The sequence below is a fragment of the Haematobia irritans genome, chromosome 1 (genome assembly GCF_050003625.1).
Source record: "Haematobia irritans isolate KBUSLIRL chromosome 1, ASM5000362v1, whole genome shotgun sequence".
Taxonomy (NCBI): Eukaryota; Metazoa; Arthropoda; class Insecta; order Diptera; family Muscidae; genus Haematobia; species Haematobia irritans.
In genome coordinates, this window is record NC_134397.1 from 212,764,285 (window position 1) to 212,788,562 (window position 24,278).

The 24,278-nt window shown below is 29.9% G+C and overlaps 1 protein-coding gene across 3 annotated transcripts in view; it reads right to left on the bottom strand.

The window, feature by feature from the left end:
- Positions 1–24,278, bottom strand: part of PH4alphaEFB (prolyl 4-hydroxylase subunit alpha-1) — a 173,887-nt gene that overhangs the window by 79,549 nt on the left and 70,060 nt on the right. For all 3 annotated transcript variants that reach the window (XM_075292744.1, XM_075292743.1, XM_075292742.1), the window contains one exon: positions 17,234–17,482. In XM_075292744.1, coding sequence (XP_075148859.1) covers positions 17,234–17,439 — 206 coding nt within the window. In that variant the 5' untranslated portion in view covers positions 17,440–17,482. The remainder of the gene's footprint in view (positions 1–17,233; positions 17,483–24,278) is intronic.

Consider the following 24,278-nt stretch of genomic DNA (forward strand, 5'->3'; position numbering starts at 1 on the left):
TTTGTCACAATTTTATTTCTATAGAAAATTTTGTCAAAATTTTATTTCTATAGAAAATTTTGTCAAAATTTCATTTCTATAGAAAGTTTTGTAAAAATTTTATTTCTATAGAAAATTTTGTCAACATTTGTTTTTGACAATTTTGTTAAAATTTTATTTTATAGAAAATTTTGTCAAAATTTTATTTCTGTAGAAAATTTTGTCAAAATTTTATTTCTATAGAAAATTTTGTCACAATTTTATTTCTATAGAAAATTTTGTCAAAATTTTATTTCTATAAAAAATTTTGTCAAAATTTTATTTCTATGGAAAATTTTGTCAAAATTTTATTTCTATGGAAAATTTTGTCAAAATTTTATTTCTGTAGAAAATTTTGTCAAAATTTTATTTCTATAGAAAATTTTGTCAAATTTTCATTTCTATAGAAAATTTTGTCAAAATTTTATTTCTATAGAAAATTTTGTCAAAATTTTATTTCCATAGAAAATTTTGTCAAAATTTTATTTCTATAGAAAATTTTGTCAAAATTTTATTTCTATAGAAAATTTTGTCAAAATTTTATTTCTATAGAAAATTTTGTCAAAATTTTATTTCTATAGAAAATTTTGTCAAAATTTTATTTCTATAGAAAATTTTGTCAAAATTTTATTTCTATAGAAAATTTTGTTAAAATTTTATTTCTATAGAAATTTTTGTCAAAATTTTATTTCTATAGAAAATTTTGTCAAAATTTTATTTCTATAGAAAATTTTGTCAAAATTTTATTTCTATAGAAAATTTTGTCACATGTTTATTTCTATAGAAAATTTTTTCAAAATTTTATTTCTATAAAAATGTTTGTCAAAATTTTATTTCTGTAGAAAACTTTGTCAAATGTTTATTTCTATCGAAAATTTTGTCATAATTTTATTTCTATAGAAAATTTTGTCAAAATTTTAATTCTATAAAAAATTTTGTCGAAATTTTAATTCTATAAAAAATTTTGTCAAAATTTTAATTCTATAAAAAATTTTGTCAAAATTTTATTTCTACAGACAATTTTGTCAAAATTTGATTTCTATGGCAAATTTTGTCAAAATTTTATTTCTATAAAAAAATTTGTCAAAATTTTATTTCTATGGAAAATTTTGTCAAAATTTTATTTCTATAGAAAATTTTGTCAAAATTTTATTTCTATAGAAAATTTTGTCAAATTTTCATTTCTATAGAAAATTTTGTCAAAATTTTATTTCTATAGAAAATTTTGTCAAAATTTTACGTATATAGAAAATTTGATCAAAAATTTATTTCTATAGAAAATTTTGTCAAAATTTTATTTCTATAGAAAATTTTGTCAAAATTTTATTTCTATAGAAAATTTTGTCAAAATTTTATTTCTATAGAAAATTTTGTCACATGTTTATTTCTATAGAAAATTTTTTCAAAATTTTATTTCTATAAAAAATTTTGTCAAAATTTTATTTCTGTAGAAATTTTTGTCAAATGTTTATTTCTATAGAAAATTTTGTCAAAATTTTATTTCTATAAAAAATTTTGTCAAAATTTTATTTCTATAAAAAATTTTGTCAAAATTTTATTTCTATAGAAAATTTTGTCGAAATTTTATTCCTATAGAAAATTTTGTCAACATTTTATTCCTACAATAAACTTTGTCAAAATTTTATTTTGTCAAAATTTTAATTCTATAAAAAATTTTGTCAAAATTTTAATTCTATAAAAAATTTTGTCAAAATTTGATTTCTATGGCAAATTTTGTCAAAATTTTATTTCTATAAAAAATTTTGTCAAAATTTTATTTCTATGGAAAATTTTGTCAAAATTTTATTTCTATGGAAAATTTTGTCAAAATTTTATTTCTGTAGAAAATTTTGTCAAAATTTTATTTCTATAGAAAATTTTGTCAAAATTTTATTTCCATAGAAAATTTTGTCAAAATTTTATTTCTATAGAAAATTTTGTCAAAATTTTATTTCTATAGAAAATTTTGTCAAAATTTTATTTCTATAGAAAATTTTGTCAAAATTTTATTTCTATAGAAAATTTTGTCAAAATTTTATTTCTATAGAAAATTTTGTCAAAATTTTATTTCTATAGAAAATTTTGTCAAAATTTTATTTCTATAGAAATTTTTGTCAAAATTTTATTTCTATAGAAAATTTTGTCAAAATTTTATTTCTATAGAAAATTTTGTCAAAATTTTATTTCTATAGAAAATTTTGTCACATGTTTATTTCTATAGAAAATTTTTTCAAAATTTTATTTCTATAGAAAATTTTTTCAAAATTTTATTTCTATAAAAATGTTTGTCAAAATTTTATTTCTGTAGAAAACTTTGTCATAAATTTATTTCTATCGAAAATTTTGTCATAATTTTATTTCTATAGAAAATTTTGTCAAAATTTTAATTCTATAAAAAATTTTGTCGAAATTTTAATTCTATAAAAAATTTTGTCAAAATTTTAATTCCATAAAAAATTTTGTCAAAATTTTAATTCTATAAAAAATTTTGTCAAAATTTGATTTCTATGGCAAATTTTATTTCTATAAAAAATTGTGTCAAATTTTTATTTCTATGGAAAATTTTGTCAAAATTTTATTTCTATGGAAAATTTTGTCAAAATTTTATTTCTATAGAAAATTTTGTCAAAATTTTATTTCTATAGAAAATTTTGTCAAATTTTCATTTCTATAGAAAATTTTGTCCAAATTTTATTTCTATAGAAAATTTTGTCAAAATTTTACGTATATAGAAAATTTGATCAAAATTTTATTTCTATAGAAAATTTTGTCAAAATTTTATTTCTATAGAAAATTTTATTTCTATAGAAAATTTTGTCACATGTTTATTTCTATAGAAAATTTTTTCAAAATTTTATTTCTATAAAAAATTTTGTCAAAATTTTATTTCTGTAGAAATTTTTGTCAAATGTTTATTTCTATAGAAAATTTTGTCAAAATTTTATTTCTATAAAAAATTTTGTCAAAATTTTATTTCTATAAAAAATTTTGTCAAAATTTTATTTCTATAGAAAATTTTGTCGAAATTTTATTTTTATAGAAAATTTTGTCAAAACTTCATTTCTATAGAAAATTTTGTAACTATTTTATTTCTATAGACAATTTTGTCAGAATTTTATTTCTATATACAATTTGGTCAACATTTTATTTCTATAGAAAATTTTGTCAAAATTTTATAGCTATAGAAAATTTTTTAAAATTTTATTTCTAAAGCAAATTTTATCAAAAATTTTATTTCTATAGAAAATTTAGCCATATTTTATTTCCATAGAAAATGTTGTCAAAATTTTATGTCTATAGAAAATTTTGTGAACATTTTACACCTACAGAAAATTTACTCAAAATTTTATTTCTATAGAAAATTTTGTCAAAATTGTATTTCTATAGAAAAATTTTAAAAATTTTATTTCTATAGAAGATTTTGTCACAATTTTATTTCTATACAAAGTTTTGTCCAAATTTTATTTCTATAGAAAATTTTGTCAAAATTTTAATTCTATAAAAAATTTGTCAAAATTTTATTCCTATAGAAAGTTTTGTCAAATTTTATTTCTATAGAAAATGTTGTCAAAATTTAATTTTTAAGAAAATTTTGTCAAAATTTTATTTGTATAAAAAATTTTGTCAACACCTTTTTTTCTGTAGAAAATTTTGTCAAAATTTTATTTCTATAGAAAATTTTGTCAAAATTTTATTTCTATAGAAAATTTTGTCAAAATATTATTTCTATAAAAAAATTTTGTCAAAATTTTATTTTCATAGAAAATTTTAACAAAATTTTATTTCTATAGAAAATTTTGTCAAAATTTTATTTCTATAGAAAATTTTGTCAAAATTTTATTTCTATAGAAAATTTTGTCAAAATTTTATTTATGTAGAAAATTTTGTCAAAATTTTATTTCTATAGAAAATTTTGTCAAAATTTCATTTCTATAGAAAATTTTGTCAAAATTTTATTTCTAGGATTTGATCATATGATGTAGTCTTTATATAATTTAATCTATTCTTCCATTAGTTATTAGAAATACAGCGATAGAGTTTTCAGTTTGTAATACATTTCTAAAATGTAGAGTCAAAGTTCTCACGCTGGTTTGACAATAGATACATTTAGTTTAGTTGTCTATATTAAATATTTTTTGGAAAAAATCGTCTTATTTGAATAATATTAAATTTCCTTGATTTAATCCAATAGTTGGGCGAAGACTATCAACCCGTGGTGAGAGAGAAATTTTAAAATTTAATTGCTCGCAAACCCAAAACATGTGGGAGTGGTATGTTCATTGATATGTGGGAAAATTTTAAAGTATGCCTATCCTATGAGGATAATCATAGTGGACATAAATCTTAGCATTTTGGGGATGAATGTGTTATCTATACACTTGGTATTGATCCCAGGAGTAAAATTTAATGTTTTGAATTATTTATCAAAAAATGTATCTGTACTTTTAAAAGAGATATAAAATATCTTTGGAAATGGCTGGATTACGACATGATGTAAAGTGTGGGTAATTAATATAGAAAAGGGAAGGGCGAGTCGTGGGATTTTTTTTTTCTATAATTAAAGAGATGTATTTGAATATTGAAGAAAAACTGTATATGAAAAAAACTGTACGGACAAAAAACCTACACTACATTTTTTAAAATAGAAATCTTAACTGGATTTGAAAAAAAAAAAACTAAAATATTATTGAAAAAGTAATTGATTACTTTAACATTTTAAACACAAATTACCATATATCCAAGAAACATTTATTAAGCAACCATAAAAAAATATGTAGAAAAATTTTGGTATTCTAGCTAAATTGAAAAAATATTTACGTAATATTAAGGAAAACATTTTTTAAAATAATGAAAATAGTTTTCGATTTGTTGTTGCCTTAGTGTATTAACAAACCGAGATCGTAAAATAAGATTAAGGGATTGAAGTTATTTGGAAATTTGATGCACAGTTGTGGTAAATAAAATGGTTCAATTTGGGAAGAATAATCTCGTAAGTAATGTTCATAAGAAATTAACATAAAAGACGCAAAGACTATGGACATGTGTATTGGCCAACACTGAAACATATGTGTACACTGAAAAAAATATTGTCGTGAGGTCAAAGACTTGTGATGCAAATTCAATGCAATTTCTGAGTCAATTTTGCACCACTTCCGGATTCAAAAAGGCGATGCTTTTTTTGCTGGGAGTAAAAAAATACGACTAAAAAAAGTTCATAATTACTACTTTAAAACTATTCTTCTTTAAATTTAGGACACGAATCTTTAAAATTTGCATCTCTTCGTTAAAGTCGTATAAAGTAAAGCAACATTTTCTTAAAGTGAAAAAAAAAACATTTTGATTTTAAGAAATAATCTTTAAATTGACTGAGAAAATGAATATACCATGCATTTCTTGTTTTTTGTTTGAAATTAGGAAAACACATTGAAGTATACGTCACAGTGTCGATTTTTCAACTGACTTTCATTTATACATCAAAAGCTTTGTTATTACATCGCAAAAAGAAAAAGTAAAATCGATACTAATACCGAAATCCTTAAGCGAAGGTCAAAAACTTTAGATGCAAGTATTTTTTTTGCGTTTACTTAGATTACTTTCTCTTTCCCATGGCCACGGAATCAATACCATAACCGACATCCGATTTTCTGATACTCGATAGTCAATATCTACAATTGATAATAGCAAAATTTTTGAACACAATTTTTCATTATTGCATTATCTGTCAATGGCTAGATAAGCCACAATTGTATATTCATATAAATTTCATTCAAACACATGTGCACTATTGGTAAAAAAAAATTCTTTATCTGCCTCAAACAATGTGCAACATGTTGATCATATCCTTTCTCATTTTTGTTTTTGTATTACGCCAAGGATAACCATCAATTTGTGTTTGTGTAATCATAAGAAACTAAAGGAAGAAAATATCTTTTTATATAAAAGGTGTTCAAGGATAACATTTGTTTTTTGTGATAAGAAAGAAAAAAGATAGGTACCCCATATAAATGCAAAATAAAATAAGACAGTTGTTATTCAGAATTGTCATTAGGTTTGTACATTAGATGGGGTTAGAAGAAATACGAAAATTTAAAATATTACAATAATATTCATATGAAGTCTGTGATTCACAAGAAATGGGGTCTCTTCGCCTACTTCGGAGCACGTTACCCGGGAGTAATTTAAGGTTTATGGATTCTTGTTTCCTAACCGTCTACCATTATATCTAACCTTTGTCGACAATCACGAAACAATATTTTTGTAGCGCTTAAACAGCACCAACTACTACTCTGAAAGGAGGCTTTTGAAATTTTTTTAAAAAAATATATAATTTAGCCCACCTTAATATTTTGTCTCATTAATAATCTCGAATAACTTGTTCAACTATAGAGGTATTCATCAACAGTTCTTAATTTATTTTCTTCTTCGTATTTGCTCTCTTCCTTGGAATGTATACAATAAATAGAAGTAAACAGGATATAAAACTTAACTACTTTTTATTATACAAATAAATTTTTAACGATTGAAGCTGGAAGTTGAAAAACAAAACTCAAACGCAAATGAAATAAGGGTTCATTGTGCAACTGTAAGGATGATACGACAAAAAAGGAAAACACAGATGTGGTAAGAAAGAAAATGTACATGTATAGTAATAATGTTGCAGCACATTCCATTTGTTGATTAGGATCTTTTTCTTATAAATGCATGCATATACCACGCTTTAATTTATAAATTTCCGGTAAAAAAATTGTGTGTGTTCTTCTTCGTTAATTTCAGTGTACAATTCAAAACCGATATTCTTAATATGGTCTTAATATTAACTTCATTCGAATTTCTTTTAAGGATATGTATCAAAAAAAATCCTTTATTTCATTTAGTTTTCTAAATAAATGTTCTGCACTTTACCGGATATAAAAAATATTCAGCAACAAGTATATACGGCCGTAAGTTCGGCCAGGCCGAATCTTATGTACCCTCCACCATGGATTGCGTAGGAACTTCTACTAAAGGCTGTCATCCACAATCGTATTACTTGGGTTGCGATAACACTTGCCGATGGCAAGGTATCGTAAAACTTTTTAACACTGTCTTCTAAATTGTAAGTTAGCCCATACGGGGTATATATTAAACAAAAAAAGGCCGATTAAATACGTATATAATCTGGTTTGACAAAAATTTCTATAGAAATAAAATTTTGACAAAATTTTCTATAGAAATGAAACCTTGACAAAATTTTCTATAGAAATAAAATTTTGACAAAATTTTCTATAGAAATAAAAATTTGACAAAATTTTCTATAGAAATAAAAACTTGACAAAATTTTCTATAGAAATAAAATGTTGACAAAATTTTCTATGGAAGTAAAATGTTGACAAAATTTTCTATAGCAATACAATTTTGACAAAAATTTCTATAGAAATAAAATGTTGACAAAATTTTGTATAGAAATGAAATTTTGACAAAATTTTGTATAGAAATAAAATGTTGACAAAATTTTCTACAGAAATAAATTTTTTACAAAATTTTCTATAGAAATAAAATTTTGACAAACATTTCTATAGAAATAAACTTTTGACAAAACTTTCTATAGAAATGAAATTTTAACAAAACTTTCTATAGTAATAAAATTTGACAAAATTTTCTATGGAAATAAAGTTTTGGTAGATTAAAAAATTTTCTATAGAAATAAAACTTTGACAAAATTTTCTATGGAAATAAAATTTTGACAAACATTTGTATAGAAATAAACTTTTGACAAAACTTTCTATAGAAATGAAATTTTGACAAAACTTTCTATAGTAATAAAATTTGACAAAATTTTCTATGGAAATAAAGTTTTGGTAGATTATTTTTGGCGATATGGACCAATTTTTGTGTAATAAGTCATCGGCTATATATAACTAAAGACCGATATGGACCAATTTTTACATGGCTGTTAGAGGCCATATATTGACAAAATGTACCAAATTTCAACCGTATCGGATGACTTTTGCTCCTCCAAGAGGTTCCGGACGTCAAAACTGGGGACGGTTTATATGGGAACTATATATAATTATGGACCGATATGGACCAATTTTTGCATGGTTGTTAGAGACCATATACTAACACCATGTACCAAATTTTGCCCCTCCAAGAGGCTCCGGAGGTCAAATCTGGGGATCGGTTTATATGGGGGCTATATATAATTATGGACCGATATGGACCAATTTTTGCATGGTTGTTAGAGACCGTATACTAAGACCACGTACCAAATTTCAACCGGATCGGATGAATTTTGCTGCTCCGGGAGGCTCCCCAAGCCAAATTTGGGGATCGGTTTATATGGGGGCTATACGTAAACGTGGTCCGATATGGCCCATTTTCAATACCATCCGACCTACATCAATAACAACTACTTGTGCCAAGTTTCAAGTCGATAGCTTGTTTCGTTCGGAAGTTAGCGTGATTTCCACAGACGGACGGACAGCCGGACAGACGGACAGACGGACAGACGGACAGACGGACAGACGGACGGACGGACGGACGGACATGCTTAGATCGACTCAGAATTTCACCACGACCCAGAATATATATACTTTATGGGGTCTTAGAGCAATATTTCGATGTGTTACAAACGGAATGACAAAGTTAATATACCCCCATCCTATGGTGGAGGGTATAAAAAAAGCGTTGCCAAAAAAGTAAGGGCAATTTTCTTTTTGAATGCGGAAAATTGACGCAAAAGCGATGAATTTAACATGGGACTTGTCATAGGACGGATGTCCACCATTTTCATAGCCGTTGTACTGAATTTGCATCACATCTTAAAGTATGATCTGAATTTGAGTGTGAATTGAAAAATTTTGTGATATTTTGCCAAATAATTAATTTTTATAATTTTTTATTATTTTTAATTTTTTTTTTTATTATTTTTAACTCTTGTCTGAAACGTTTGACCTCAAATATTTTCGAAAATTCGCAATTTTTTTAGAATGAACTTAGAATTTTTTCGACAAAATTTAAATAATTTTTAGCATGTTATTGATTCTTACTCTATTTTTAACCTCACAGAAAAAAAGCGTCGCCCAAAAAAAGTGAAAATGTAGCTAATATGTACCAGTTGATATGTACCGAGTTGAAATAAAATAAGTATATACAGCAGTAAGTTCGGCCGGGCCGAATTTTAAATACCCACCACCATGAACCAAATATAAGGGTTTCCTTTGAAATTTCAGGAGGGCTTGAGGACACTTCCCGAAGATAAATTTAAAAATTTCACCTATGAGGACTATATCAGATTCTGGATTTATAAGAACCATTTTTATTTGAGTTTTGGAGAAATCATTAACATCTCTTGCAAGCGTGCAAGAAAATTATAAAATAACGTCTTGATTTGAAATCTTAAATCTGTAGATTTTCACCCGAGAAGTAAAATCTGGAAATTTTACATTGAGTTTCAAGCAATTTTCATGATCAGTGCGCCTTCTATACCCTCAAGAAGTGAAGCCGGTCTATATGGAGGCATTACCAAAAGGACCGATAAAAACTTAATCCGATACACGTTTTTGTGAGCCTAAAATACCAGAATATTTACAATTTCAAGCAAATCGGATAAAAACAACTAGAAACCCAAGGACTTAAATCGGGAGATCGTTCTTATGGGGGCTATACTGAAATATGGACCGATATTCACCGTTTTCGGCACACCTCTTTATGACCCGAAAATATCTCTAGATTTCCAATTTCAGGAAAATTGGATAAAAACTCCGGATTCTAGAAGCTCAAGAAGTAAAATCGGGACATCGGTCTATATGGGGGCTATATCAAAACATGGACCGATACTCACCATATGTGGCAAACCTCTTTATGGTCCTAAAATACCTATAAATTTCCAATTTCAGGCAAATTGTATATAAACTACGGATTCTATAAACCCAAGATGTAAAATCGGGAGATCGGTCTATATGGGGGCTATACCAAAACATGGAACGATACGGACCATTTTCGGCACACCTTTTGATGGTCCTCAAGTACCTCTAGATTTTCAATTTCGGGCAAATTGGATAAAAACTATGGTTTCTATAAGCTCAAGACTCCAAATCGGGAGGCCGGTTTATATGGGGACCATACCAAAACATGGACCGATACTCACCATTTTTGGCACACCTCTTTATGGTCATAAAATACCTGTAGATTTCAAATTTCAGGCAAATTGGATAAAAACTACGATTTCTATAAGCCCAAGACCCCAAATCGGGAGGTCGGTTTATATGGGGACCATACCAAAACATGGACCGATGCTCACCATTTTTGGCACACCTCTTTACGGTTCTAAAGTACCTCTCGATATCCAATTTCAGGTAAATTGGATAAAAACTTCGGTTTCTATAGGCCCAAGAAGTAAAATCGGGAGATTGCTCTATATGGGGGCTATACCAAAACATGGACCGATGCTCCCCATTTTTGGCACACGTATTTGTGGTCCTACAATACCTCTAGATTTCTAATTTCAGGTAAATTGAATAAAAACTGTGGTTTCTATAAGCCCAAGAAATAAAATCCGGAGATCGGTCTACATGGGGGCTATACCAAAACATGAACCGATACTCAACATTTTTGGCACACCTCTTTATGGTCATAAAATACCTCTAGATTTAAAAATTCAGGCAAATTAAATAAATACAACGATTTCTATAAGCCCAAGACGCCAAATCGGGAGGTCGGTTTATATGGGGACTATATCAAAACCTGGACCGATATAGCCCATCTTCGAACTTGACCTGCCTTCAGACAAAAGGCGAGTTTGTGCAAAATTTCATCACAATTGCTTCATTATTGAAGACTGTAGCGTGATTACAACAGACAGCCAGACAGACAGCCAGACAGACAGACAGACGGACATCGTTATATCGCCTTAGAATTTCTCCCTGATCAAGAATATATATACTTTATATAGTCGGAAATCGATATTTCGATGTGTTACAAACGGAATGACAAACTTATTATACTCCCGTCACCATTCTATGGTGGTGGGTATAAAAAGTGTTGTTCCACCAAGACAACGCACCGTGCCACAAGTCATTGAGAACGAAGGCAAAAATGCATGAATTGGGCTTCGAATTGCTTCCCCACCCACCGTATTCTCCAGGTCTGGCCCCCAGCGACTTTTTCTTGTTCTCAGACCTCAAAAGGATGCTCGCAGGGAAAAAAATTTGGCTGCAATGAAGAGGTGATCGCCGAAACTGAGGCCTATTTTGAGGCAAAACCGAAGGAGTACTACCAAAATGGTATCAAAAAAATTGGAAGGTCTTTATAAACGTTGTATCGCTCTTGAAGGGAACTATGTTGAATAATAAAAACGAATTTTGACAAAAAAAATTTGTTTTTCTTTGTTAGACCGGGGACTTATCAGCCAACCTGTTAGTTTGAAGGAAAAAATTGGAGTTCAACATTGCAAGAATGTTGTTAGTGCCATATGAAGTTGAAGATGGACGCATTTGTAGTAAAATTTACATATGTAAAGAAATAATGAACTATTTTGTGGGAAGTACGAATTTAGTAAATCTTTCTGCTTCTTTTGTGTATAATTTTTGCCCATTTTTTTGAGAATTTAACTAACGCACGCTAAAAAATATCAGAGTGAAGGAAACTTTCTCCAAACATAATAATTCCATGAACCAAAATAAAGTTAAAATCGCTTTAGTGAAATGGAGAGTTTGCTGCTTTTTGAGTTTATGGCGCTAAAGACATTTTTGCAATTTTGAACTCTACTATGAAACTTGCTTTAACAAAAGAAAAAAATATTTATGTCTGCTAGATTTTGTTCGTTTTCTAAATGTTATGTTCTTGAATTAGTCGAAAAACGATTTTTCAGATTTAAATAAATATTTTTGATTATTTGGCACCTACATTCAAGAGGAGATGAGCCGACACTATCGACGGCGTCATCGATTGGTGAAAAGTATAGGCGACGTGGCTTGGCGGCTTCATTCTTTGCTAGGGACTACTAGGGACTCAAAACTTATAAGAAAACATTTCAGCTTGCACACAGAAACAAATTCATGTTGATAATATTATACATTTAAAAATTGCAGAATTATTTGAAGAAAAACAAAATGCGATTTAGAACCACTATAAAGGCGGGATCCTTTAATAAACCAAACACAAAACTTTTCCAACTAAATTAGTACTTGCTATGAGCAGTACCAGTTTATTGCTCCCTCCACATTATTAGGTGGCTGTTATTGCTCCTTTTATATGCAGCAGCAATAACAATTGAATGGAAAAATAGACAACAGACAGGATCCAACCAACAGCTGTCAGCTGTTTTTTTTTTTTCTTCTAAAAATGTTTTGTCCTTTTATCCTCTCATACCATAACACACCACCATATTCAGTTTGAGTGTGCGGAACAGCCTACATTTGTTTCCTTTTTTGTCTGTTTTGTTTTGTGTGCCTTGTGATGTTTTCCTGAATCGCATATTGAAAATAATGCGCAGCAGGATAGTGATGATGACGACAACATCGTCGAAGAGACATGAATGTATGCTTGTGGTTGTAAGGCTCGTGCCACACGTCCTTAAATTTGTACGAGCATTGGCATCCTGAAGACCATCCATCGTCATCATCATTATCTTCATATAGAAAAGCAGCAGCAGCATCGATGTCTGCATATTTCATGACTCTACCACCATTACTACCATGGCCCTGTCCTATGAGCCAACATTTATTTCATTTAATTGTCTTAATTGTTGTGTCAGTTTGTCGTTCATATGTGACCTGGTTGGTGATACCTGTAGACGTAGCTCTTTGTTTCTCCTTCCCATTCTTATGTATGGGGCAACCTTTTTGGGATATATAAATGCCATATGGTTTTGAGTTGATGTCAATATACTGCATGAGCCTCTTCCATATCACCCAACCCGCTCGTGCCTTACAGCTGAGAACTAAGGCTTTTGCTGAATGTATTTGTATTCGTCAGACATGTGCAGCATCTTCATCATCATTATCGTTATGGAGGAAATCTCCTTTTGTCTTTTGCTGTCAGCCGGTTGACCGATTATTATTTTACTAACTGACATTTATTGTTTGTTTATTCGAAAATCTTATTCGATTCTTATTTTCTATTAACCACATAAGCATTTGTTTTGCCTATCGATCGTGACAAATGTTTTGTGGTAAAGATGATGGTAAGGCGCCCTTCATTGCAGGGGTTATTAGTTCTATCCCATTATAAAAACTTAACCACACTTAATAGAAAATTTTATGAGTTTTATTAGCTAAAGGTGTTGATATATGAAGTGAAACAGAATTATATGGGCATACGGTCGGCGATGGCAAATTTTAAATGACTAAGGTCCTAAACAAAAATATTGATTAGGAGACTCAAAAAAAAGACATAAAAAAGAAAAATGTTTTATAGGATGCATAAACTAAGTCGTTCGAAAATTGAACTAAATTGTATCCATATTTGGAGATTTCCACAAAGCGTTGTTAAAGCCTTGTTGTAGTGTTTAACTGCAGTTCACAAAAGAAAGTATGAACTAACAAGTATATACACCCAGAGAAGGAATATGATCACCTCAAACATGTTTTAAGAGCAAAATGTTATTTTTGGGTGGTGACCATGTAACATGGTTTTCGCAACCATGTTATTTTCTCGGAATTCATGTATCTGATTTCGGCAAACCATGATTTGCCGCGAAAACCATGTATTTTGTCTTTGTAAAAATAGTTTTCGAGCGGAGAAAAATTTATGGTGCCAATAAGCATTTGAATGGTTATCAAATACCGCAAACATGTTCTATCATTTAAATGATAGAATTTGAGACCATTAAATGGTCGGGAAAATCATGTACCTGCTTTTACTTTTTTACAGGAAAAAAAAAGTATTTTTATAGGTTAAGTATAAACATGTCTAGAACCATTACATGGCCATAAAGACCATTTACATTTTTTCGTGACCATTTATTTTTTTAACTTGTTTGCAGCGAAAAGAATTTTATAAAAACATTGAGCAGGGACACACGATTTTCATTTTGCGCGTCAGTCGTGTGTTGATTGTTTCTTGGAATGGACGGAGAATACGGATTTACCGTGTTTTGTGTTAATTTATTTATTCAGAAGTGGCACGTTGTTTTATGTGATCACAAAAAAGGAAAGTGTAATTGAAAAAATGTACCTGTTTTTTTGTTCTGCATTTTGCTATATGGTATAATTTATTTTTATTTGCAGTTACATAATGTCTGCGTTTGTACATTTGATGAGCTCGATGTAAATATGGAATAATTACTTATTGTTGAAATTGAAATAAAATATAGTGTGTAAAAATATATGATGTTTGCTTAAACGGCATTATAAATACAAATAAACAATGAATTAGTTTATAAATAAATAAAAACAAACAAATAAAATTAATTTTGTGTTTTCTTTTCTCAAGTGGCGTCCTTTTTTCGACGATGAAAAAAGTTTTTTCATAAAGATCAAAACATTTTAGGTTGCGACCATGTTCTTTTAACTAGGATAAAAACATTTTTAATGAATACCATAATATTTTAAATCGTGACCATTGTCTTTTCATTCAAACAAAATTCTTTTTATCAATATAATAACATTTTAGATGAGGACAATTACATTTTTTTTTTGAACCATGTTCACTGAGCCAACATGGTTGCAGGTTAAAATGTTACATGGTCGCCGCAAAAATAGCTCCTATCATATTATTTTGCTCTTCGAATATGATTATGATAATCATGTTTCTTCTCTGCGTGTTTGTTTTACAGAAAAAGTTGTGAGGGAAAATGCAATTAGCCAGAAAAGACTGTTTTTTTTTTTCTTTTTTGAGTTAGTCTTTATGAAATCACAAAAAGTGTATACTTTTCTTCCAAATAAACTTCCTTAAAGCAAATGAGAAACGAACTTTGTTTGTCTAAAATTTCGTTTGGGAGGAAAGAATTATTTTTTGGGTGTATGGACCGATATTGACCAATTTTTGCATGGTTCTTAGAGACCATATACTAACACCATGTACCAAATTTCAGCCGGATCGGATGAAATTTGCTTCTCTTTGAGGCTCGGCAAGCCAAATCTGGGGATCGGTTTATATGGGGGCTATATATAATGATGGACCGATTTGGACCAATTCCTGCATGGTTTTTAGAGACCATATACTTACACCATGTACCAAATTTCAGTCGGATCGGATGAAATTTGCTTCTCTTTGAGGCTCCGCAAGCCAAATCTGCGGATCGGTTTATATGGGGGCTATATATAATTATGGACCGATTTGGACCAATTTTTGCATGGTTGTTAGATACCATATGCCAACACCATGTACCAAATTTCAGCTGGATCGGATGAAATTTGGTTCTCTTAGAGGCTCCGCAAGCCAAATCTGGGTATCGGTATATATAGGTACTATATATAATTATTTACCGATGTGGACAAATTTTTGCATGGTTGTTAGGGACCATATACTAACACCATGTACCAAATTTCAGCCGGATCGGATGAAATTTGCTTCTCTTTGAGGCTCCGCAAGCCAAATCTGGGGATCGGTTTATATGGGGGCTATATATAATTATGGACCGGTATGGACCAATTCATGCATGGTTGTTAAAAAATGGATTTTAAGCGTCGTTTCATAACTGTTGATGAGACATGGATCCACCACTATACTCCAGAGACAAAAGAACAATCCAAACAATGGACTGAAGCTGGAGGATGTGCCCCGAAGAAGGCAAAAACAATGCAATCGGCTGGTAAGGTTATGGCAACGTTTTTTTTTTGGGACTTCAAAGGTATTTTATTGATTGACTATCTGCAAAAGGGTAAAACAATAAATTCATAGTACTATTGCAACCTTTTGGATCAATTAAATGTACAAATTGGAGAAAAACTTCCTGGCTTACAGCACAAAATAATAATTTTTAATCAAGACAACGCACCAGCGCACAAGAGTGTTTTAAAAATGGCTAAAATGAACGAATTAAAGTACGAGTTGCTTGACCACCCACCTTATTCTCCTGATTTAGCTCCCAGTGTCTTTTACTTGTTCCCAAATCTAAACAAATTCCTTGCTGACAAGTGTTTTACCTCAAATGAAGATGCAATTACAGTTGTAAACCACTATTGTGAAGACCTTGAGGAAAACTATTTTAATCAAGGGATAGAATCGCTAGAAAAGCATTGGACTAAGTGTATTGAAGTTTCAGGAGATTATATTGAAAAATAAAAATTAGAAATTTTGATTTTATTCGATCTTTCTTTTTTCCAATAGAAAATAATTAATCAAGCTTGAGATCGTTTTTTGTATGTATTGGTTTCTTTATTTTTCAATATTTCGCAATTACATTGAATTGCTTCATCAGGAGTCGATCTATAATAAAAGTAGTTTGATACATGTCATGATTAAAAATTATCAAACCATTTTTATTATAGATCGACTCCTGATGAAGCAATTCAATGTAATTGCGAAATATTGAAAAATAAAGAAACCAATACATACAAAAAACGATCTCAAGCTTGATTAATTATTTTCTATTGGAAAAATAAAAATATTTTTGAAAAACTAACTATTCTCTTTCATTGATAGGCTCAGAAGTTTCCGAACCGCCCTCGTACTGACACAGATAAGATACTCAAAATTCAGTACCATAGTGGTGCCTTCGTATAATTCTATTTTGTTTTTAAATAATTAAATAACAATTAATTATTTAAATTAATTAAGTACATATTAAGGCTTTTATAAATTAAGTACATATTAAGACTTTTATTAATACCACAATCACTAGAGTTATCATATTGGAAGTCGTATGTTTATCGTGGCTATTCCTGTAATATCCCTCTATAGTCATACTTATTCCAAAATATTTGAATTGTTTATGAAAATGTAGATAAAGATTTTATACTAATTTTTCCCTTTGATAATATATAGATAAATATAGATTAAAACATATTGTTAATATATCTGATGAAAAATCTTAATTATAGCAATATCCAAAAGATAAAATCTCATCCAAAAATTATAATTACAATAAGAAATTATTACTAATAAAGACGAATTGAAAAATTGAATTCATTGAATTGAACATAATGACACAGATAAGATACTCAAAATTCAGTACAATAATGGTCTTCTATTTTATTATTAAAGAATTAAATATTTAAATTAAGTACATATTTACTAAATTAATAATTTTACAAGCAGAATATTTGTAGAATTTTGTTTCATTACTTACGTTTTGAGATAATCCAATTTCTCCTGCTCAACTTTAATAAAACCCTCTAAATTACTTATTAATACGGTTTCAGTCTCAAGTAGCTCTTCCATTTCCGCCAATGCGGTATAGACCTCACTGTTGCTGGATTTGATGGAACATATCACAAAATACAGCCCCAAGACTAAAAGCCGAGGCAAATTTATTTGTCTTCGTTGTTGAAGCATTTTGTTTTCGTATTAAATTCGAATTTTGGCAATGTGGGAAAATCTAAAAAAAAAATACAAATATTTATATATTAAATCAAAATTACAATTATTAAAATTTATTTAAAAATAGAATAATATAAAATTAGTATCTTATTTAAAAAAAAAAAAAAAGAAAGTACTAACTTTTATGATATGTACACGCACAAAAATAATTCTTTCCTCCCAAACGAAATTGTAGACAAACAAAGTTCGTTTCTCATTTGCTTTTCGCTGTAAGGAAGTGTATTTGGAAGAAAAGTATATACTTTTTGTGATAAACAATTTCATAAAGACAAACTCAAAAAAAAAAAACATTGTTTTCTTGCTAATTGCATTTTCCCTCACATCTTTCCCACATCCACGAGGTTTTTTAGTTTTTAACACCTTTTCCTGTAATACCACAATGTAGAAGAAATTATACGATTTTATAAGTTTTTAAAAATGTTTTACCTTTCGCCTGGTCGGAGAATCGAACAGCGGACCATGCACTTTGTAAGCCAACGCGTTAACCACTGAGCTATGTACCTGTTATGGTCATCAATAGATAAATATCCATATAAGTTATATTTATATAGCATAGCTTGCGGCGCCCACGAACCGAATAAACAAAGTTTATTTAACAGAAACAAACATTTAGTTTGGCACCGTGGAGCAGTGGTTGCTACGTCCGATTTGCATGCCAAGGGTCGTGGGTGCGATCCCTGCTTCGACCAAAGTTTTTTTTTTTTTTAATATATTCCAGATATGTTCAGAAGATTCCGAAAAAATGTTCAACATTACATTGTAGTATATTAAATTTTGAACTGTAAAATGTGTCTTATTAAAGACCTAAAGTCTGAAAAGAACAGTGTTTGATATAAACGAAATGGACTGTGTTGTTGTTTCAAAAATAACTGTTTTTATTGAAAAAATAAAAATTTTGTAACAAAAGAATTTTTTTGGCGATAAAAGTTTAAAATTTTTGAAGCAATTCAAAAAACTCAAACAAAAGAAAAATGTACCGAAAGTACACGTTTTTCAAACGTTTTTTTTTTCTTTGCGTGTATTTAAGTGGATTAAATTCATTAATGATCTAGTATAGAGGATTTCTGCTTAATCTTATTTTACCAGATTCGAAGGAGAACACCATCATAAACCCTCTAATGATATAATAGCAGGAATGCTAATCTTTAGAAGTGCTTCACTTTTTTTTATATCCCAAATGGTAGTAAAAGATTAATTAAGTACCATCAACTTGCAAATTAAATCACCGGTTTTCGGCAAGTCGTAAAAAGATGAAAAACAAAATCGAATTTATATCCATGAAATTGAAAATGTTACTTATGATAATAAGCGATTTGGAACTTTTTTTTTAATTTTAATATGATTTTTTTTTTCGTAATAAACTTAACGAAATGTATATAAGTCGTCAATCATTATCGTAAAAACAAGTAAGAATGGATTTTAAATCGGTCGAATCGATTTTCGTATATTTTATGCTCAATTGAAAAATAAATTCTTAAAATTCTATATTTCACTTTTAAGTTTAAAATAGGGATGCAGCTCAGAAAAACCTGAATAAGTAGGTTAGGTTAGGTTAGGTGACAGCCCCATATATCAGGCTCACTTAGACTATTCAGTCCATTGTGATAGCACATTGGCGAACTTCTCTCTTATCACTGAGTGCTGCCCGATTCCATGTTAAACTCTATGACAAGGGACCTCCTTTTTATAGCCGAGTCCGAACGGCGTTCCACATTGCAGTGAAACCACTTAGAGAAGCTTTGAAACCCTCAGAAATTTCACCAGCATTACTGAGGTGGGATAATCCACCGCTGAAAAACGTTTTGGTGTTCGGTCGAATCAGGAATCGAACCCACAACCTTGTGTATGCAAGGCGGGCATGCTACCCATTGCACTACGGTGGCTCCCCTGGATAAGTAGGTGTGGAGAACACTTCCCGTTTCCAAAAACACTTATAGCATTACCCCTAACAATACCAAATGGTTGATAGTAATGACTTACATATCAAACATGAAGAGTTTCGGTTTGATGAGCACTACTAGCCCTTTTGAGTAAAAGTAGTTATCCTACACACAAATATTTTGTTTCAGCTTCAATTACGAAATTAATTGATCCAATTAATTTTTTAATTGAAATGTCTTCAATTCCAGAAATGATAGTATCAATTAAATAATTAATTGAACGTCAATTATAAACTAATTGATCCAACTAAAAAATTAATTGATACTATTAATTTTCGTGATTGATTTTTGTTTCAAGTATTTTTTTTTTTTTGAATCAATTAAATTTTTAATTGACTATTTTTTAAAACTCAATCAAGTCTTGGATTAATTGGAAAAATTTTCATGGAATTTTTTCTGTGTATGTAAACTTTATGGTATGATATGTAATGTGAGAGTACGATAATACGAGGGTTGACTTTTATATTTCGCTATTGGGCAAATGTAATGCGTTTTTCTCGTCGGTTGAAGTTAGCTCAGTATAACGCTCTCTTTAATATGACGAGGATTCGTAGATAATCGACAGGTTGTAAATACTTCGATTCTTCGTTTTCTTGATGGTCGGTATTTAATGAGATATTCGTTCCATGTGATGAGTGTGTCGGTTCGCTGATGATCAGTAATGGATGAGAACGTTGGCTCGTAGAGATTCGGTAATTGACAAGGAATTCGGTTACTTTATAATTCATAGTCGGTGAAAATTCGGTTCGTCGTTATTCAGTAGTGAAGGGAACGTCGGTTTATCGATTTTCAGTTGGTTTATAATCGGTAGTGAAGGAGAATTTGGGTCGTCAATGTTAGGTAGTTGATGAGAAGTGCGCTTCGTTGATGATTGGTAGTCGGTTTGTCGATGATCGGTAGTTGATGGTTCGTTGATAATTGGTAGTTGTGTATTCGTCGATTTGTAGTCGGTTGTTTAGTATTACTGACGACTACCTTGAAAATGACTACTAGGGCTACTAGCTAATAAACGAACGGAAAGTAGGCCCCAAGGACTCCGTGGGGTAATAGTAGACCCGAAGGCCTCTGTGGAGGGACAGTACGCCCGAAGGTCTCTGTTATGGAACCGTAGGCCCAAAGGTTTCTGTAGTGGAACAGTAGCCCAGAAAAGTATAATAAAGCTATTTTTATACCCTCCACCATAGGATGGGTGGTATATTAACTTTGTCATTCCGTTTGTAATACATCGAAATATTGCTCTAAGACCCCATAAAGTATAGTATTTTCATATTAATTTCATCCGATTCGGTTGAAACTTGGTACATGGTGGTAATATATGGTATTTAATAACCATGCAAAAATTGGTCCATATCGGTCCATAATTTTATGTAGCCCCAATATAAACCGATCCCCATATTTGACCTCGGGAGCCCCTTGGAAGAGCAAAATTCACCCGATCCGGTTGAAATTTGGTACGTGGTGTTAGTATATGGTCTCTAACAACCATGCAAACTTTGGTTCACATCGGTCCATAGTTATATATAGCCCTCATATAAACCGATCACCAGATTTTACCTCCGGAGCCTCATGGATGAGCAAAATTCATCCGATTCGGTTGAAACTTGGTACATGGTGGTAATATATGGTCTTTATTATATATAACCCCCATTTAATTTGATCTCCGGAGCCTCATGGATGAGCAAAATTCATCCGATTCGGTTGAAATTTGGTACATTGCGCTAGTACATGGCCGCTAACAACCATGCCAAAATTGGTCCATATCGGTCTACAGTTATATATAGCCGATCCCCAAAAAAAATCTACCAAAATTTTATTACTATAGAAAATTTTGTCAAAATTTTATTTCCATAGAAACTTTTGTCACAATTTTATTTCTATAAACAAATTTGTCAAAATTTTATATCTTTAGAAAATTTTGTTAAAGTTTTACAAAAATTGCTCCATATCCGTCCATTATTATATGTTATATGGTGTGCACAATGAAAAAAAAATATGCCATGTCCTTAAAATAGGAATCCCAATTTAGTTTAGCATAGAAGACATACATTTCTGCTAATTTTGTCAAAATTTTATTTCTATAGAAAATTTTATCGGGCATGAAGATTAAGGAATTGGTATTATTAAGTTATTGAAATGAAAATATCAGATACCAGTCCAAACAAGCCTAACTGTACAGATGTTTCATCGCTGATTAATACGAATTTCCATAGCCTTTAGATCTGGCGGGAGGAGATGATTTGAACTTATTGTAAAAACTATCTAGAAAACCCGTAGGGAAGGTAGGGTAAGATATAATGGCAGCCCGATATTTCAGACTCACTTAGATTATTCGGTCCATTGTGATGCCACAGTGGTGAACTTCTCTCTATCACTCGATTCTATGTTTAGTTCAATGACAAGGGTTATACTTTTTGTAGCCGAGTCCGAACGGCATTCCACATTGCGGTGAAACAACTTAGAGAAGCTTTGAAATACTCAGAAATGTCACCAGCATTACTGAGTGGCGTAATACAACGCTGAACAATGTTCGGTCGAAACTGGAGTTGAACCCACAATCCTATGTATGAAAGACGGGCATACCCACCATTGCACCACAGTAGCTCCCTATGAGAAACTTATGTTTTGTATTACATATATAATAAATATATATAAATAAACATCTATTATTCATAGCATTACAAACAATTTTGAATTTTTTTTATCAAAAAATGGCTCGAATTTCACAAACCTGTTTACTTTTTTCTTGTACCTAGTCTACCTATTATTTAATTTCAGTGAAAGTTCCGATCTTTGTTTACAATCGCCTATCACTTTAGCTGATTTAGGTGGTTAAATTAATTACAAAATTATATTCTTTGAAACCCAATGACACACAAACTGTTTTGCTAATCCAAAACAACAAAAAACAAACTGTTTAAAATCAGATTAGACTTGTCATCATACATCATTTACTGGCTAAACAAAATTTAGCTAAGACTAGGGCTAGAAATTAGCGATTAAGAAATTTATTGGCAAACTCACGCAAATTAAAACCAATTAAAAATTTATTTTACGTACAAGTTTTATTTGTTTGCTTTGTTATGGACAATCCTATAATTTCTCATTATCAATTGTTTTCTACATAATTTTATATTTACTTTGTGTATACAGAGTGGCCGATATGTATTGCATCCAACTTTCAGTTGTAATAATTTCTAAACCACTCAAAAAATCTTTCGGGAGCCTATTAGTCCTTTATATTTCTAAGGAGAGCAAAAAAACAAATATGTCATATTCTTTTATCAATTTTTTAAATAAAAAAATTAAATAATAATAAAAGAATTTATGCATAATATTAAACAACACCATAACGGTTTCAAGTTGTCGACCGCTTATTGTTTTATGCATTTTCACATGTATTAACACCATCATAAAGGCGGAACTGTGAATGCGTTCAAGTTCACTGAACTTGAAAAAAGAAGCAGAATTATGAATGAAATGATGCGGATGGGATGGGATATTCGTTTCATTTTTCCCCCAAAGCCGGCACAAATAAAGCACCAAAACAAAAGAATTAATTTATTTATGTAGGTCAGTATTCTAAAAAACACACAATGTGAGAAAAAGAATATACAACATTTGCAATGTTTCTAATAAAGCCGCCATAAAGTGATTTATTAGTTGTGGAGTTTGTTAAGTTTTTCATATGTCGTTATATTTTATGGACCATAAGGTAAAATAACCATAAATTTTGGAGCCAATTAAATGAAAGCGAACATTTACACAGTAAGTTAAAAATGTCACATTAGATAAAGTTACTGGTGTTCTTAATCGCTAGTTAGGGAACTTCTTATTTTAATATGTACACCCATAGAAAAAAATCATAAACGGCGTGGTCATTTCAAAACGATCCGTTCATGAAAGTGAATCAACACACATGCGTCTTCAAACTGAGAACATATGTGCACGCAGAGAAGGAATATGATCACCTCAAACATGTTTCAAGAGCAAAATGTTATTTTTGTATGGTGACCATGTAACATGTTTTTCACTAAAATGTTATTTTCTCGTCAAATATAACCTGCTTGCCGAAATCAGATACATGATTTCCGAGAAAATAATATGGTTGCGAAAACCATGTTACATGGTCACCACCCAAAAAAAACATGTTTGAGGTGATCATATTCCTTCTCTGGGTGTGGTCAATCTGACAACGCTAAAATAACACCATGCGTTGTCAAAACAACAACCAGCGTTCATGATCTGAAAACGTAATGGTTACGAATTTAAAAACAAAATTAAAAAATGTTTCCGCTACCGTGACTCGAACCTGTGTCTGCACCATACGCGTTAACAGTCGCCTTAGCACATTGAAGCACCGGCGGAGTTGCCATAACAACGTCTAAGGATTATTTCAAGAATTTTCATGGCCACAGAAAAACGAATGCCGTTTACGAAATCGTGAACGCCCGTGGACGAAATCGTGAACATTCCGTTTAGATTTTTTGTCAACGTTTCCGTTTCATTTTGTCACCGTCCGTTCAAGGTTGCGGAACGTAATTTTTTCTATTAGTGTAGCCATAATTGGAATCAGCAGCATGTCCAATAAAGATAACTGATGAGGATGCAGAAATCCGCCTCCAATAAGCAATAGCTCTTGAAAGAGTTGTATTTAAAACAAAATTTTATTTCTATGGAAAATTTTGTCAATAAAATTTATTTCTATATAGATTTTTTTCAAAATTTTATTTTTCTATATAGATTTTTTTCAAAATTGTATTTTGATAGAAAATTTTGTCAAAATTGTATTTTTATAGAAAATGTTGTCAACATTTTATTTTTATAGAAAACTTTGTCAAAATTTTATTTTTATAG